This window comes from Pteropus alecto, unplaced genomic scaffold, assembly GCF_000325575.1.
Source record: "Pteropus alecto unplaced genomic scaffold, ASM32557v1 scaffold177, whole genome shotgun sequence".
NCBI classification, from domain to species: domain Eukaryota; kingdom Metazoa; phylum Chordata; class Mammalia; order Chiroptera; family Pteropodidae; genus Pteropus; species Pteropus alecto.
In genome coordinates, this window is record NW_006442207.1 from 9,356,922 (window position 1) to 9,375,698 (window position 18,777).

General features: G+C 37.6%; 1 protein-coding gene across 6 annotated transcripts in view; it reads left to right on the forward strand.

The window, feature by feature from the left end:
• The window catches only part of SORCS1 (sortilin related VPS10 domain containing receptor 1), a 461,149-nt gene that overhangs the window by 341,976 nt on the left and 100,396 nt on the right, over positions 1 to 18,777 (forward strand). For all 6 annotated transcript variants that reach the window (XM_006920877.1, XM_006920876.1, XM_006920874.1 and 3 more), the window contains exons 7-9: positions 7,134 to 7,252; positions 9,737 to 9,826; positions 16,217 to 16,396. In XM_006920877.1, coding sequence (XP_006920939.1) covers positions 7,134 to 7,252; positions 9,737 to 9,826; positions 16,217 to 16,396 — 389 coding nt within the window. The remainder of the gene's footprint in view (positions 1 to 7,133; positions 7,253 to 9,736; positions 9,827 to 16,216; positions 16,397 to 18,777) is intronic.

Sequence of the window (18,777 nt, forward strand, 5' to 3'; positions counted from 1 at the left end):
CCCCTTTTTTTAGACTCAATTTGCAAAGTTACTGGAACAAATGCACTTCTCAGTTTTTTACAGGTAGGTGTGATCTCATGGATAAGCTTGTATTTTCTCAATTTAAACTAGATTTCTATTGTGGCTTTCTCACAGAACAGACAGATAGAATTTCATCCAACTTATCTTCCCTTCTTTCTCTCATGCCTCTGTTCGCTTGCCCAGTGCTCCTTTCTGGAATGGTGACTCATCCTTGTCATTGTCTTGAGTGGCTTTCTAGGCTTCTCTCAGCAACTCCATGAAGGCTTCCATGGAGTTTCCACCCTCACCCCCACACAAGTAATTGTCCCCTCTGTGAGTTAGAGTTAATAGTAACATTGTCTCTATCTTCAAAAGTATTACAGGCCCTGGGGGCATGAAAGGTCTACAATTCCATGTGATGCAAAGTGAAATAAATTCAGAGTCACAGGTGAAGTCTTGGCACAGAGTAGACCTTTTGTGGAAAGGTATAAAGGTTGCTCACCTATGGGCCCTCAGCACCTGCACCTCTCCTGGGATGAACTCACCACATTGCATCAGAATTGGTGAATGACTTTTCTTTCTATTAAATTTTATGCCCTTTTATTCTCTCTTAGGTTCCCAATTCTAGCCCTGTGGTTGGTAAAAAATTTATGAGCCCAGAACTTTCTCAGTAGTAATCATGGCCTCCTGAATGTCCAAAAGCTAACAATAAAGATAATATTTAGAAAGTTATACTAGACAAAAATCAAGAGATTTCATAGAAGAAAGCAGAGTGCCAAAGGAGAATATTTGATCTAAGTTTATAATTTTCACAGAAATTTCTTATCTTCTGCATAGTCTTTCAGGTGCCAAGGCTAGAGTCTCACTTTTGAAGATCTCATTTTCTAACTGGTACATGCCACAGAGGGTTCTAAACAAATAATAGAGCAATAGAAATAACAAAAAGAAGATTTATATGCAGAAGTATAGGCTTTAATAACTGAAAGTTAATGGGGATGGGGAAGTTTGAAAGTGCTCATGCTTACCTGCATAATTTACGGTTTTAAAATTAACCTTTTGCAATATTAAGACATATTAAAGGATTTGGTGCTAAGTAAATATTTGTTGAATGATTGAATCAATGGATGGAGTCCTGGTTATCTGTGATATATGTTTTTTTGCCCTGTATGTTTTTTTGCCCTGTTTTTTTACTAGCATAGGACTTATACAAATCTCATCCCTAAGTCTGGAGTTCTTCACCTGTGAAAAGTACTTTTCTCAATTTTTTTTCCAATTTAAAAAAGAAAAAGCGTATGATCCATTTAGCACAATTTCTGACCAAAGGAGAGGTGCTTTGGTTATTTTGGAGGTTAATGCTGCTGCCATCAGTGGAGACATGCTGGGAAGGGAGAGGTCTTCCTGAGCCTCAGGAAAAACTCCACAGAAGAAATCTGAGGAAGTATTTGCACAGGGCAACAGGAAAGGAAAAGGCAGTTCAAACCAAGGGAATTCTCAATGAACATCAAGTCTCAGCCAGGAATGAGCGCGCTGTTTACACGTAGCAGAAGTCCTGAAGACACAGACCTGCCAGCCGCAGGACAGACCTTTGTTTGTTCAGGCAGATGTGGGAGGAAACAGGTTCCAAAGGATACAGAATGGTAACTTTAAGATCTGTCAGTTCTTAAAGTAATAGTCTGATTTTTAACGTCCTTTTTTAGTTCTAAAATTCTAATAGCCTTCATTATATAGAGAAAAAGTCTGAAGCCTAGATTGGTAAATGGCCTTCTCAGAGTTACACAGAATGTTGGAGATAGAGCAAGCACCTAGGGCATCACTCCAACAGGAAAGGGTACTTGCAAAACAATATGGCTGTGAGCTGGCTGGCCCTGTGCACTGGGTGCAAAGGTGACTTACACATCCTCCTCATATTCCTGGTTATGTTTCAGTTCCGCCCCAAACACTACCTCACACTGCCTGCACAGAATATTTGTTATCTATTGATTATGCAAGGAGAATAATTTTCATGGTGTTTTGAAAAATTACTTAAAAAAAAAAAAACTTTAACCCAAACCAAACATTGAGTATAGAAATAATGTCTCAGGTAGAAATGTCCGTAGTATACTTTACGGTATACTACAATGAGACACAATGAGCAGCCCTGGTGATCAAGGAGGGAGGACTTTAATGACAACTAGAGCCACCATTATTTGAACACGGTCCAGTCAGGCACTAGACTGAACACATTTCACGACTGAGATCTTCAGTCATCACTGCTGCTGGCAAGATGGCTCTCCTTTTTTCTCGCTTTACAGATCAGAGTTTAAAGAGGTCAGGTGAGGGCTTGAGTTTACCAAGCAAGCAGGCCTTGGTCTTGCAGTTAAACCCTCGTACCTCTGCTCAAATCCTGGCCTTTTAAAGGCAGCTTCCTTTCTCTAGATCATCACAGGTTGGGGAGGATGGAGAGTCCATTATTCCAAGCAGCAGCTGTTGCAGAAAAGTGAGAATGCTTGCAAAGAGAGCACAGTGCCCTCATTACCTATGGCAAGGAAAACATCTGTGTGGGAAAAGTAATGAAATTAATTCTAACGTCTAACAGTTGCATATATTAATTGACATTAATCAATGCCAAATTACAAGATGCTTCCTATGGAATCGCATCATACGCTCACCAGAAATGAATATGGAAAGAGTTCATCATACTTAATGCTGTTACAGCAAGCCCTGAGGGGAATGAGTGATTGGTCCCTCATTATGAAGCGCAGCCAATTTCTTTCTGTTGCCATGAGGAAGGGAAAGGGAACAAACCAGGAGCACTTTACCAAGGGCAGGCAGCTCAAAACTGATCATTTCCTTTCCACTTGAAATTTCACTTTGAACCACTCTGAGCAAGAAATGCTTTCCAGATTTCTTCCTGGGGTCTTTCTTGTGTCACCCAGTTGTACATTTGGTAATTCTCAGCCCAAGGACAGGCTCATGTGGCATGGGAGTGGAAGTAGATAGGACAAGCAGAGGAATTTGAGAGGATTTTCTAATTATCATGAGATGGATCTCCCAAGCCCACCTCCACCCCATACCCAACTCAATTAAGAGGTACTGACCAGAGATTTGCACACAGATTGTCTGCCTTTCTCACATCACTGCCTCTGTACTATTGTTGACATCTCATGTATCTCATATATATCTTGTATTCACTTTTTCTGTGCAAACATACATATACAGATATCTATATATATCCCTGACACAAAATTGAGTCCATATGTACATATTTTGGTAACCTACTTTTAAAAAACTCTTTATTTTGGAATAATTTTAAATAAATGGAAAAGTTACCAAGACACTACAGCTTTTCTCAGCTTCCTCTTATGTTAGCACCTCATACAACCGTGGTGCATTTTTCAAAATTAAAAAATTGACATTGATACAACATTATTAATTGGTAACCTATCTTTATAATATAAAACATATTAAGCATTTCTGTAAATTGTCATGTATTCCTTAGGAGCAGGATTTTAATAGTAAACTGTGCATGTTCCACTGTTTATTTATATTCCTCTATTGTTGGCCATTTTGTTTTCTCTTATTTTTTAAAACTATAAACAACACTCTGAGGAGCATTGAAGTAGCTAAATCTTTGCATAGATCATTGATTATTTTCTCAAGTAGAATTCTTAGAAATGAAATTGAGTTCAGAAGATGTTTTAAAGGATATTGATTCATATTGCAAAATTACCCCACAAAAAATATAAATGTTGCAGAGTTTTTTTGTTTGTTTGTTTTGTATCTGAGTGTATCCACTGATGCTTAGATGGAAGCCAAAATATACTAATCGATGGACCCCAAACTTGCTAGGATTTTTCGTGCAACGTAGTGTAGTGGAAATAAACCAGACTTGGAGTCAGGCCAACCAGGTTTGAAACCCCATACTGCCATTTCTATAACTCACCATCTCCTTGAGCTTTATTCTCTTTATCTACAAAATCAATTGATATATTTTACTTTATAGTGTTGTGAATATAAAATGTATTAAATAAATGTGAACATACTTCAGAGTACCAAGCACATAGATGATCAACAAATGTTAGTTTTCCTGTGTTTTTAAATTGACCCCAAATCTCTCATATTTATAATTTCTTTATAATTGTTATAAATATTAAAAGTTTATTTTTATATTTTCCATATTATGCTTGTTCAGGGGCTTTTGAAAAGGACGTTGAGGTCTTACAAAAGAAACTCAGACCCCATTGCAAATAAAACAAGCACTGTGTATCCATTAAAAAGCCTTCATTAGATGGCAGTCTTAGAAATTCTAATTGGAAGTTGAATTTGTAATTTGAATCCCAAGAGTTTTTAATCAAGAAACTTTTGATTCAGTTTGGTTAATCATTGTTTTTTATTAATTATCTCACATAACGAGAAGCACAGAGAAAGGGCAGCTGTAAGCTCAGTATAATCAGTAGCTCGATGATGTCATTAGAGAAGAGATCCTTCCTATCTTTTTGTCATACTTGTTATGTAAGCTTAACTGTAAGAATGGCTCCTTTGTGTGACAAGAAGATTAGAGCAGTTCTAAGCATAACGTTGGGACACAGTGCTGAACAGAAGCAGAATAAAGTATTCCATATCTCCTGTACCTTCCTGCAACCCCTTAAAAGAGCTCCCTCACTTCTCATTTATTAGAACTGGGTTTAAATGCCCTTGCCTAAACCAACCAATGGCAAGGAAATAAGAAGACCTTGGGTGGGTGTAGACCCAATAAGGTTGATCCTCGCATTCAGGAACTTCTGAGTTACATGGAGGAAAGATGGGCCAATGGGTACAGTATTGGCTTTTCAGCAAAGAGGTCTGGAGGTCTAGGGATTGGACAGGTCACCAACAGTATGTGATACAGAAATATAACTGGAGTACCAAATTCAGTTTAAGCAGTTTTCTTAAGCACGTACTATGTCCCCCAGACTGATCTAATCATTATGAAAGAACAAAGGAAAACAGGAATGTTAACAGTATTGATAATAACAACTGACATTTATACAAGTTGGAGTTTCAGAATATTTAGCCTATATGTTATTGATTGCATTTAATTCTTAGAACTAAACTGTAAGATGGTCGACCTTGGCATCTTGATTCAATGAATGAAGGTGGCAAGAATAAGGAAGACTAAGATTTCCTTTGAACTATGCAGTTAGTAAGTGACCACACCAGAACTCATGCCCAGGTCTCATGCTCACCAGTCTTCATTGTTTCTATGACCCCAATCTACTTTCTGAAAAACAGAAGCCAACTAAGAGTCGTACAAGTGTCTGATGGACTATGAAGTTGCAAGGTAAAGGTTTTGTGTGCTATGAAGAGGACCATTCTGAGAAAAGTTAAGTCCTAGAAGTTGTCTATAAGGAGAAAGATCTTGAGTTATGCCCTAAAATTGAACTATAAGAATTTTTGGGAAAAAAAAAAAAGATAGAGAAGTGTGAGTAGAAAGCTTTCCTTTAGTTTAGCATTAACATGTTTTTCAGCTGATCAAGATGGGCAAAGTACTTGTATCCTCATTTGTCATCCCTACACATGTCAGCTAGATGGAGGAAGGTTGCGGATAAAGCCTTCCTCCTTCATTCACCTAAGAGCTTATCAGCAGCTACATCAGCCATTGGTCGGATGGAGCAAATGTGCATACCCCTCCCCTAGTGACTCTCCTGGTAGAATGCAGGGAAACACACGTTCCTTAAGTAAAAGTGGTCCTGGAAATTTCCTTAAGAGGAATTAGTGAATCCTTATATCTAACTCTACATGCTATTGCCTATCCCCATTTCATGTAAATAATTATCTCCTGAGTTTTTAATTTGGAAGAGAAGATTTCTGCATACATCTCTGATGTCCTAAAATCAAACCCACCACTTATGAAGCATAAAAAAAGTAAAATAACTTCCCTTTGCATTCAAAAAGATACATTCCAGTAAAGAGGCATGCTCCGATGAATATTTATTGTCTCCTATGTTCCAAGAACAGTATTAGAACATAGGGGTACAGCAGTGAACAACAAACTCTTCATGGAGATTATATTCTAATGGTGGGAGAGGGTGGGAAATAAATAATGAACAAGGTAATTTTATATAAATTAACTTGAAGGTAAATCATTCCATGAAGGGAATTTACAGGATGGTGTATGGTAGAAAGTAATCATTGAAGATCCTCAAAAGTAACAATGAGCGGAAATCTAAAACCTTCTTTCAGAACAACCTGAGCAGAAGCATTTTAGGCAGAGGAAACACAAATGAAAAGTTTCTAAAGAGGTAGAAAGTTTGGCTAAGTCTCTGAACATCAAGTAGGCCAGATTAGAAGAATCACAGGGAGGAAAGAAGAAATTAGCAAGAGGGGAGGTTAGAGCAGCGGAGAGTAGAGGGTTTGAATTTATTCTAAATGCAAGGAGGGAAAAGGATTTTAAGTAAGGAAGTGACATCTGAAGAGTAGAGAGGCCAGAATAATTGTGGTTGAAAAATAAGGATAACCTCCTTAATACACTATACTTCCGGCAACAGAAGTAGGATTTATTTAAGAATTATTATTATAAATTCGTCTTCTATTATAGAGTCTCTAGTGAAAATCCAGGTCTTAGTTTGTTTACTCATTTCTGAAATGAGAACAAGGTTTTTGACTCAGGAATCCCCTCTCTATTGTTATACTTCTAATTAATGGAAGAAACCTTTATCTTGACATAGAACCTTATTATTTATAACAACAGCATTTCTAGCATGAAATGATTGATGATTGCAATGTGTGTGTGTTTTCCCTATTGGTCAATCAAAAGTCAAAGTGCAAAGGTGAAGGCTATTGAGAAAAAATAACACTGAAAGTACAACTATTATTGCCAGTTTTTGAAAATATTTTCATGTGGGTTTAGAAGAGAAAAAAATGAATTAACAAGAATTTAGTATTCTAGGATGGCAGGAGTTGGTAGAGGCACTGGGAGATAGTGGTGATGGTGTTGATAGCAAGTGAGTAAAATAATGATTATAATTTTAACATAATAATGATTACAGTAATGTAGTTAACAAAGAATGTGAGGTTTATTTAAAGACTTGACGTAGCAAGGGTAACAGAAAATGTCCACTCTGACTCTAATAACATTGTGTGTATTTCTCCACATCCCTAATTTTTCTCCCCAGATTCGCAGTACCTAACTTGCCGAATGCAGAACTGCACAGAGGCCAACAGAAATAAACCTTTTCCAGGCTACATTGACCCAGATTCTTTGATTGTCCAGGATGATTATGTGTTTGTTCAGGTATGAAAGATCCACTTCTCTTGATTGTCTCAAAGGCATTTTCCCATTTCTGTCCCTAATGCAGCTCCATTTGCTGCTTCCTCTCCCTTAAGAGAGAGAGAGAGAAAAACACACACACACACGCACACACACATTATTTTTTGCAACAAAAGAAATATTACCAAATGTAGAAGCTTACATATTAACAGACTATCAATGAGTTCCTCTGGGCAGTGTCTGGAGGACCTTATCAACAGGGCATCACGACTTCACGAAGGCACACGGATCAGAGTACTAAGATTGTTTTCAGATGACGCACAGTTCCATTCCTCCACCTCGTTTGCATCCCTAAGAAACTCCCCTCTGTCATCAGGTGGACTGAGCAGATATGTCAGTCTCTTCCTCTCAGGAGGATGGTCAGCCAGTCAGCCTCATCCATGATAGCCACCTTAAAAATAGAGAAGCAGGTGCAAACAGGAAGCTATGGGGTAGCTGAAGGTTGTGGCAGGGAAAAGGTGATGAGTAATCAGCCATTATTGTCATGCACTGACTGTGATTAAGATAAAGAGAGTTTAGAAGAGATATATTCAGACAGGGTTTTCACCTCCCAAGAGAGTAGGAGACAGTTTGAAGAGCTGAAGTTTCATGAGTGGTTAGAAGAGACAAGAAACAAGTATACTTTACAATTTTTTCATGTAAGGAACATCTTAGGCTTATTTGGACAAGGCATTTAAAAATTTAGTTATTTCTCTCCATGTTAAAAAAGACAAAGGTACAATTGCTAAGTAGTATGTACGTATGTGTAATTTCACTATGATTGGGGCACATTCTAGACACGATCATGTTTATTTAAGAAGAAATCATAGTTTAGAATATTTAATTCTTTGGTTTGAGGAAGCAAATGTTCACAATGCTCAGTATGAGGCTATGTATTTTAAAAATGTTTCACAAATGATTACACATTCACACACATACAGACACACACATTTCCTTTTTCTTCAGGAAAATGAGTAATGAATACTCTGATAACTTCAGCATCAATTATCAAGTGATACTGAAATGGTTACATTGGTTCTCTCTCTAATTCATTTTTCTGTCAGTGTTCCTTCCAAGAATCTTTTCTGTTTTCTAATAATAATTTATAATTCACATATATGACTCACAAATGAAAATTAATTCTTCATTTAGAGTCTTGGGTATTTTCTACCCATGCCACTATGAACACAGCCCTGTAACCCATCACTAGGACTAAAAAGTGATCTTGCCATGTAATGGTAAATAATGATAACTTGCCAGTCATGTTTTTATGTGTCTTGATGAACAGTCGTTCAAAGCATATGTTGACATTCTGAGTATGCAAACTTTAGCTGACACTCAAACTCCAGAAATTTAGATGGGTTAAGAGTAGGTACACAAATTTGTAGAAATGAATAGTAGAATGGTGGTTTTCAGGGGCTCAGGGGTAGGGAAATGTTTAAAGGGTACACACTTACAGCTATAAAATGAATAAGTTCTGGGGAGCTAATATATAGCATGGTGACTGCAAATAACAATATTGTATTATATACTTGAAAGTTGTTGAGAGAGTGGATCTTAAACGGTATGACTACCCACCAAAAAATCATAATTAAGTGAAGGGATAGAGGTGTTAATTAACCTTATTTATGGTAATTATTTTGCAATATATATGTGTATCAAATCATCACGTTGTACACTTAAACTTACATGTGTATATGTCAATAATATCTCAACAAAGCTGGGGGGAAAACGAGTGGCTACAAAGGACAGAGAGGTTGGCGGTGGGACCCTTGACACTTTGCACTGAATGGTGCTCATGCTGAGGTGGAGCCCACACCCCTTCTTGCCCTCCTTCACGCATCTGGGGTTCATTAGACTGTATGTCCTAGATAAACTTGGGGGAGGGAGCTTACAATTCATTGCTGGGAGATAGAGATCTAGAATTATTTTGGACCATGGTCCTGGCCTGACTTTCCATCAAAATGTCAGCAGCACTGTTGTATGTGGAACATGCTCACAGCCATCAATGTGACAGCAGAAAACTGGAATTCAGTACACAGAGATGTGAGACTCCAGCTCTGCCACTGTGTGACCTGGACCATTTCCTTCTGATATGGCATGGGGGCCGGTTGGTATGGCTGTGGTCTTTGGGCTAGATAACCAGGCCCAGGATAGGCATCGATCCAATATACTCTGAGGCTTGTATCATTAAAAACAATTAATAACTGAAAATGTTTCCTGGCTTCTGAGCCACAGTGCAAATTGAAGAATTGTATTTTTGTCCAGTGGGTTAAATTTTGGCTTCTGACCAACTCGTATACACTATTTAAGTTGTTTTTGAACTGAATGGCAATTCTTTACACTTGCCCACAGTAGTTGTTCACGCTGTTGTGTTGGCAGCCACCCCCTTCCATTCAGTGGCTGTTCTTCTATGACCCGTAACTGTTATAGTAACTCTTCTTATCAACCTTTGTGTTTATGATCCAGCTGACATCAGGAGGACGGCCACATTATTACGTGTCCTACCGAAGGAATGCGTTCGCCCAGATGAAGCTTCCCAAATACGCTTTGCCCAAGGTATGGTCTGAATCAATTTCTTCCTTTCAGTATTTCCTCTGATTGATGTATTCCCACCTCTACTCTCTTTCCCAAGCACACTTTCAGTCTCTCATAGTAATTTATTTCTTTTCCTCCTCCATCTGTTTCTCAAGTTCATTTTGCCTTTTGTATTTTTGGTCTATCACATCACCGTCCCTTCTCTCTCAGCAACCTCTCTCTCTCTCTGTCTCTATCTCTCTCTTTCTCTCTCTGAAATTCTTGCTATAAGTACATCTGATTAAGTTGATAACTGATTTGCTTTTACTTTTTAATAGTAAAAATTTTCAAGGAGTATGTATTGGTTTTCCAGCAAGGCAGAAAATGTGCTTTGGGTACACAATGTCTCAGTATGATGTGTTTTCATCCCTTTTTTTGTTGATGTTATTAGTTATTGAGAGATGATGCAACTATATGGTATCCAACCTTTGCTTTCTTGCTTTCTTATGAGACTGATTGTCTTTAGAGTTCTGAGACACAGCTAATTTTTTTTTTTGACTGCCTCAAAGACATACTCCTTTGAAAATAGTGGCAGACAAAAATTAAAAACCCTCAACTGCTGAAGTCCGGGGCTATCTTTCTCTAAGCATGGAAGAACTATGTTAATATGGAGCGCCACCTAGTGGAGGTCAAACTGACTCGGGAACTCAAAGCTGTGGATTTGCGGTCTTGCTGCCATTATGTGTATTTTAAGTGGTCAGAACTTATTAACGTATTATATTGCTTGATCTTAGAGCAACAGAGATGTGTGTGGCTATAAGAAGAGGATTGTGTAGACTTAAATATAGTTCTAGCTCAACTTTGAAACTTTTGGATCATACAAAGGACATAAAGAACTTGTTTTGATTGAGTTTTCATGACTCTATCTCTTGTATCCATGACTTTGTAGTATGTTGTCTTGAACCAAACCCAGCTAGCTGCCCAGGAAATCATGTGATAGGTATAGCACAAGAGCATTGCAGGTCTCCTATTCCGGGAGAGCCAATGGTAGCCAGCTATTCTGGCTTTTCCAGGCAAAATTCTCCTTCTTGGCCATCAGTCTGCCCTTAAGCCTAACATAGTGAAAGGTGGGCTATAAACTTCAGCCCATTAGAGATAATAACACACATTAAATTGCACTATTAACTCCGAAGAACTATATGCAGGTTAGTACTTATTATTTTCAGCTTCTAGGAGATTCATGACAGTGGTAATTGCCCAGAACTATATGTCTCTGCCTGTGTACATTTAAATCCTCCTTGCTCTTGATTTGGCTTAAAGTGTTTACCAAAAAGACAAGAACTTACGGCTTTGAAGTTGTGCCTTAGATGATAATTGAGTAAAGTCAGTATGTGAAAGGAAAACTGAATATTGTTAAAATTACCCTTGATAACCTCTTAGAAAGGCTCGTGAGGGAGATGAATGTGTTACCTCAGTAAGTCCAACAGAGCTGGTTTTTCTTTCCCTCAAGCACTGAAATAAATTGCTGTTTCTTTCATTGACCAACAAATGAAGTAGTTGTACTGCAAGATTTATACCTTTAAAGACAAGAATTATACTCAATGCAGTGAGATACTCTTGTTCAAGAGGCATGTGAGAATTGAGGCCAAATTAGTAAATAGCAGAATCAAGTCACTCATCTCATGCTCTCTCTTGGGAATATACTTTTGGAGTGGAATAAGTCTCTGCCAAACCAAATACTATTTGTAGCAGAATTGAGGCTAGGACTTTAGTCTCCTGACTCAAACTAGCATTCTTTATATAATATTTTTCTTCCCTTGGAATAAATCAATAGCTTCTATTATTAGAAGATAGCAATATCCTCCAAAATTTTGAAAATCTGAGGGGCATCAAGAAAAATATTCCCATTGACCTTGGAGCCCTAGAAATAGAAGTTTAAAATCAAAGAAACATCTTTGGACCTGTTGCTGGAGCGTTAGGAAACACACACTTTGTATTACTTGTTCAGAGCCATTGCACACATCACTGTTGACAGTTGCCCCCAGTGGCATCTAGCCAATCTAGGAGGAAAAGTTTTACTTAAACTCAAATCAGCTGTCTGTCTTCTCCCCGCTGCTCTCTCAGATGAGCATGTTCCATTACTTAGCCTCATCTGAGGTCTGAGGGTAGACTGCAGTGATTCATTTAGCTTGTCTCCAGAAAAATAGGAGCCCAAAGAGCAAATGAATGTATTAATTTGTCCGAGTGAGTGTTTATTATTTAAGGCAATGGGATACCTCTTTACAGCCCCATTACACCTTCAAAGAGAAGCCCCAGCTTGGGCGGAGTGATCTACTGTGAGGTACAGATATTTCATGGTCCTCTATCAAAGCCAGGACTGCTGCAGCTGGAAAAAAACAAAGTTTCATGTCTGCCAAAGGAATCGAGACGAACCAGCACTTTCATGCTTAAATTTTCTTTAATCGTCCACTGCCATTGTATCAGCCCTTAAAAGACTATAGTTAACCCGGGCTGTGTCAGGAAAAAAAAAAGAATGAAGATTTAATATAATGGTAAAGATGACCAGAGAGGGGGATGGGGAGAGTTTAATATCGCTGTTGCTATTAAGAGCATGAGGCCTGCCAGATAGGGAGACATAGTGACAGTTTCCTTCCCTTAACTTACTTGGAGCTCATTTTGAGCTACTCAAGTGAGATAAATGAGGCAATACATATGAAAGTGCTTTGAGCATTTCAGAGGACAGATACTCTATAAAAGCAAGGTAATATTATTATTAGTATGGATCTAGTTGTCTGGATGGTAAAAGATCGATGTGAACTGGGGGGGTGTGTGGTGAAAAGGCTTCTTGATTCCCAGCAGGAGATCTGAATTCCAGACCTATATCTGTCGCCAACCTGCTTCGAAACCTTGGGTTGGTTTATCAATTTCTATTTCCCTGTTTTGTTTCTCTCTCTCTCTCTCTCTCTCTCTCTCTGTGTGTGTGTGTGTGTGTGTGTGTGTTTTGTTTGTTTTGGTTTTTACATTTTAAAATAAGGAGCTTAGATTCATAACAATATTTTTCAGAATTAAATGTCCTTAGAGATGCTTCATGAAAGTTTGGTTCTATGATCAACTAATTTCCAAAAAATAAATAAATTCTAGTCTGTGTTTCTTGCCTAGAGAGTAAAAATAACTAGCTAGTTTGTTGAAGTCTCTAGGATGTCCTGTGAGCAAGAAAGCTATACAATTCAGCGTTAACCGAAACATTTTACCAAAGGACACATTTTTTAATCTATTAAACTTTAACAGTGCTTGTGTCCTATGGAACAGACTATGGGAAACACTCTAGTAGACCTCAAAGATCACTTTTTGGTCTAAAATTTTGTAGCTCAGTAAATGCATTCAGCATAAAGTACCACTTTGGAAGGAAGAGCACATTTTCCTTGAGAAGAAGATGATGTAGGCAAGAAGAAAAAAAAAAAGATGTTGTTTAAATATGGCAAACCTTTCCATTAAAATGTTCAAGATGAACATCATTTTTGACGTATTTAATTTTAGATTATGTGGAGAGAAAGGCACCAGATCTTGGTCCTTATCTAGAGGTGGCCATTTTAATCTGTTGTTGCAATGCAGCTGGTTCTCTAAATGATATAATCACTTGATGCATCTATGTTTTCAGTTCTACATCTAAATATGAAAGGTTTGAGCAAGCTGAGTTAGTATAGAAGATCTACTCTAACCAGTAAGATTTAATCAGGTGTCTATTGTGACCCAGATCTCAGAGATTCACTAGTACACAAATTTACTCCAAAGGCACAAGAATTAGTTTTACAGGGGCCAGGTTATTACAAAATATTTTAACTTGAAATTAGGGATGATTCTACATCTTGCTGACATGAATTGGGAATAGTTATTTAAGGAGTCTAAATGCCCGGCTACGAATTTTGATCTTTATCCTGTAGGAAATGAGGAGGTTTGCCATATTTTGTTGAATGGCTCTCACAATAATTTCCACAGCTAATGCCCTCCATTAGAAAGAAACAAAACACTTGAGTTAAACAATTTTCATTGAGTATATTAGTTAGCACCCTAACATTTTCAGTGAACAGAAAGGCCAAATCAACCTTGCTTAATCAACAAAGAGAATTTAAGGGCTTGCGTAACTAAAAATCACTAGCATGTATGGAGCAGATGCTAAGTGCCAGGCACTATCATAAGTGCTTAACATTCACTGGCTGATTTAATTCTCCCAACTCCATGGAGTGCATATGATTATCTCTATTTTGCAGGTATAAATCTTGAAGCACAGAGTTCAATTCGCACAGCTAAGTTATAGAACTAAGATTTAGCCTCACGTAATTTTACTTAAAACCCGTTTTTAAACCATTTTACTCTACTGTCCTCTCCATCTGAAAAATTTACAGGTGGAGCAGGCTTTCTAGCTGTCTACATTGAAACATTTAAAGAATGTCACAGAATTTGGCCTATCGTTCTTTACCTTCTGAGACTATTTTCTTCAGAATTGGCCTCATCCTGTACCTCCAAGATATGTCTCCATCAGATTTAGATTTTTAAAAATTCTTACTGTTTACAAATCAATAGTAAGAGATGCTTTTTTCTTTCTCTCTAACAATTCCAGCTTCATTCTAGAATCGTGTGTTCTTGACTTTGCTTTGGTCGTATATACATCACTGATCCAACTGCTATCATCAGGGAAATTGAATATTCTGAATGCTAGACCTACAACTGCACTACTGTGCTCAGAGTAACAAAGATTAAGTAAAAGGAAGAAATTTGTCTGAGAAAGATAAGGATTTTTTTCAAAGAAAATCAAGATAAAATTATCAGAAGAAACGTAAATAGACATTGGGTTGATATAAGCAATGGCCAACTTTTATAATTAGTTTTCATTATTGAGCACATTGAATTAATGGGCAGGATTCTTTTTTGGCCTCCCTATTCTGGATTCTTTCTATTAAAGTGTTACCAAACTCTAGAATATGGCATGTGAAGCCTGAGTACAGGTGAAGTATACAAAACCCTTGAGATAGACTTCTTCCTTCTGGGATCGAGTTCACACTGATCAACACTAAAGGAGAGGGAAAGACTTGTTTCTATATGTCTACAGTACAGTCAGAGCTGAATTGGTAATCGATTGATTGAAAGAACATGGGCATATGAGAAATTTGGATTAGAAGTTAGGTTGAATTTTTCAGCACTGAAATTGTAGCCAAGGAAGACTGAAAAATCTCCTAAAGTTTTTTCAAGGATAGAGAGTGGTCCATCTGGGAAGATGTGAATACTAAGCTACACAAAGGCCAAGATTCTCTCTATATTTTTCTTCTCCTTTTGTGCTTATGTGCAATTCTGTTTTGTTTTGTTTTGATTTGATTTTTGGTTTTTGGAAGTTATACTAATGTCTGTCACCTTGGGCAAAGAGTGAAAGGCTGCCAAGGGCACATGAATAGGCATCTACTAAAGAAGATGGCAAGAGTTGGGGTGAGACAGCAAGCCTTGGTCCGAGTCAGCTTTGCTCAGAGCATCCACTTCTCTGGAGTTCTGAATGGGGGAAGAAGGATTTAGAATTCTCACCCCAGGAATATCTGTTCACTGCCTACGCATTACCTTTGCCTTGTTTCTATCTTCCAGGACTACCATGATCTGAAAACATCATCAATTATGCAGACTATTTTTTCCCCCCTTTTACTTAAGGTTTCCTGCAAAACTTCTCAGAATGAAGGTTTAGATAAGCAGCTAAATCCTTGAACACTCATTAACATGAAGATTAGTGCTTTGGGGTTTTATCAGGTGAATATTATTCCTCAAGGGCTTCTGGGGGTTGCTGAGCCTTAGGACAGTGCTTCTCAAACTTTAATGTGCATATTAATCACCCATGGATCTTATTAAAATGTAGATTTTGATTCAGTAAGTGAGGCCTGAAGTTCTGTGTGTCTAACAGGCTTGCAGGTATTGTCATGCTGTTGGTTCCTGGACCACACTGAGAGAGGCTGGATTTGTCTATTTTCTCTCTATCCTTTTAGCTTTTTCTCACATTTGCCCCACATAAGCCTTTTGATCACATGCCTTGTTGTCTGAGCATATAGCATATAGTTGCTTGGCAAATATATTAGAGTGAACGAAGTCATACCTATTTGAGAAAGTATTTTTCAAATCATCTCATGAGGCAATTAAATTATAACTGAACTATCAAGCATCCCTCTGTTCTATTGTCTCATGACCTTACTACTTAACCCCATAAGTGAGAAAGGAAATATATGAAAAACACCTAACTAATTATTAGTGCACAAATATGCTAAAGGAAAATCTCCATCTTTTGTTATAGTTGCCTTAAGTGCCCATTCCAGTATTCCTCATTATGTTTCACACTCTTTGGATGCATGTTGGATTAATTTAAAAAACTCTTCCTCTTCCCTTTTCTGTGTCTTGCTGTAGGACATGCATGTCATCAGCACAGATGAGAATCAAGTGTTTGCAGCGGTCCAAGAATGGAACCAAAATGACACATATAACCTCTACATCTCAGACACCCGAGGTGTCTACTTCACCCTGGCCTTGGAGAATGTCCAGAGCAGCAGAGGCCCTGAAGGCAATGTCATGATCGACCTTTATGAGGTATGTCACAAGGCATGTGTGGTCCTGAGCTACTGTAGGGCTGGGACTGGCCAATAAAAGCCCAGCATTGGCTATTTCCGCCATCAGTTTGATTACAAAGAAATTATATGGCCTTATCCCATTTGAGAGAGGGAATGAGTTGCAGAACAATTGTATTGATTACTTTGCAATCATAGAACAGCTTTGAAAGGAATCCTTTTATCTCCAAGTTCACAGTCCATGAAGCCCCAGAGGACTTGGAGAGTGTCCTGAGAAGTAGTGAAACAGTTAAAGGACTTGAACTAGAGTGATCTGAGTGTGCAATGTGAAAATAGCCTTGAAGGCTGTCAGGTTGTAGAGCAAAGAGGGCAGAGCTTCCTTATCTCTCTCTGAGGAAAAGAATGAAGGGGGCATCTTTTCATGGCATCAGGAGACACTCCCTTGGACTTGAACACCTTTCTAACTAGATAACCTCCATTGGCTAATTGCCATTCTCTCCAGGAGCAATGAGTGAGATAAGATTAATAAGCCTTTCCTCAATCAGGAGTGGAGACCAGAGACAAAAAGAAGAGTTTGTGGGTCTTTCCTAAGGGAACTTTGGCCCTTTGTTTCTCAAAATGACCAAGATTAAAAAAAAAATCATATATGTTGGATCAGTTAGCTTTCATGCAAACACCAAACACTAATTGCCATTTAAAGTTAAAGCATAATTAGGTAGAAATAAAGCTGTTATTTGGGGATGGATTTTAGCCATTTGTCAGTCTTATCATATGCTATAAAGGATTTATAATGGCTTATAATGACTCATTAAAAAACATATTCAGAATTTGAGAAGTATAATCATATATCTATATTCTATCTGAAAAAAGTACTAACTGATTCAAATATGCGCTGTCATAATAATACTATTGTTTGGTTGAGTACAAGTTCAGATTGTTTGTATAAGGAAAAGCAAGGGAATCATAGCCAGTATGTCAAAGAAAGAAATCAATGTCCCTTAAGAAATTTAAACATATCATTTCAATTCCTTTAAATGCTATCTATACTCCTTATCCTGAAGGGGCTCTTGCGGACATTTTTTCAGTATTTAAACTTCTCTCTCTATATAAAGGCACATTAACAAACTGTGCACCTAATTCAGAGTCCAAGGATTTGTCAAAGAAATGACAAATTATGGTAGACTATGGTAGACTAGCATAGGACATTGTGTGTGTGTGTGTGTGTGTGTGTGTGTGTGTGTGTGTGTTTGTATTTGTATTTAGGAAAATGCATTACAAACCTTTTTATGTATTCACAAGTTTATTCCACTTCTTTTCCTGCCCGTGTTCCAGATAAATATAGTATCATATATCTCAGCCTCAAACCAAACATATATTCTGGAAAACATTTACATATTCTGAGATTTAGTTTCAAATTCATGTTAAGATAAAATTGTGATTTCGTCTGTAAATTTTGGAATCAGGTTGCCTGGGTTTAAATCCTAGCTAAACTACGTATATGTATTCTTGAAACACATCCAATAACTTCCAAGCCTCAATTTCCTCTTGAAAATATGGGGATAAACAGGGTACGTACTTTACAGGATATCTCTGAGGATTAAATAAGTTAACCTTCTTGAAGTACTGTGAACAGTGCCTAAAATAGTCAACAAATTAAAGCTAGCATAATTAATATTATGTCCCAATGAGTTTATCCTCAGTACAACGTTCTTTTCTTGCAGTCTTAAAATCTACCCACATCGTTTAAGTGTCTAACACATTTCCTCTATTTCAGATCTCTCCTTCTTCCCATATTGCAACTAGCATGGCCATATGACATTCTCTAACACCAACTACTTTTCTTCTTATAAACAAGTATAAATTGCCACATTTCTTTCCTCATTTGTAAATGTCTTATAAACATTTAAACTTTAAGTGTGTTTTGTTGAAACGCCATGCGTTAGCTTGCCTTGATCCAACACTCACAGTGGAAATATCTTGCTCAGAGTGTCTGGCTGATAGGAAGTCAAAGCAGCTGTTCCAGATTAATTACCCAGTTTGCTTTCCTGATGTTGGTTCTGTCCTTGGTCTCCCAAAAACATTTTCTGATTTCAGGATGCATTTTTCCCTTCCTTGTTATTTCCTCGCCTCTTTTCAAATCAATGTGGAATAAATTCTCTGGATAAATTTTGTTTTCTGACCAAATAGAGGCCATTTTAATTGATCCCTTGATGATGTAAAAGAAATGACAGTTTTGGACAGGAATGACTTTGCAATGTCTTGTTTTTTGCAACTATTTCCTTGAATAGTTTTCTGAATTTGTACATCGCTAACAGGTACAGATTGAGAAGAGAAAACTGGGTGACCTCTGGCCATGGCAAACTATTCTCTGGTTAATCTTTGCGTTTCCTCTTTGTGTCTCTC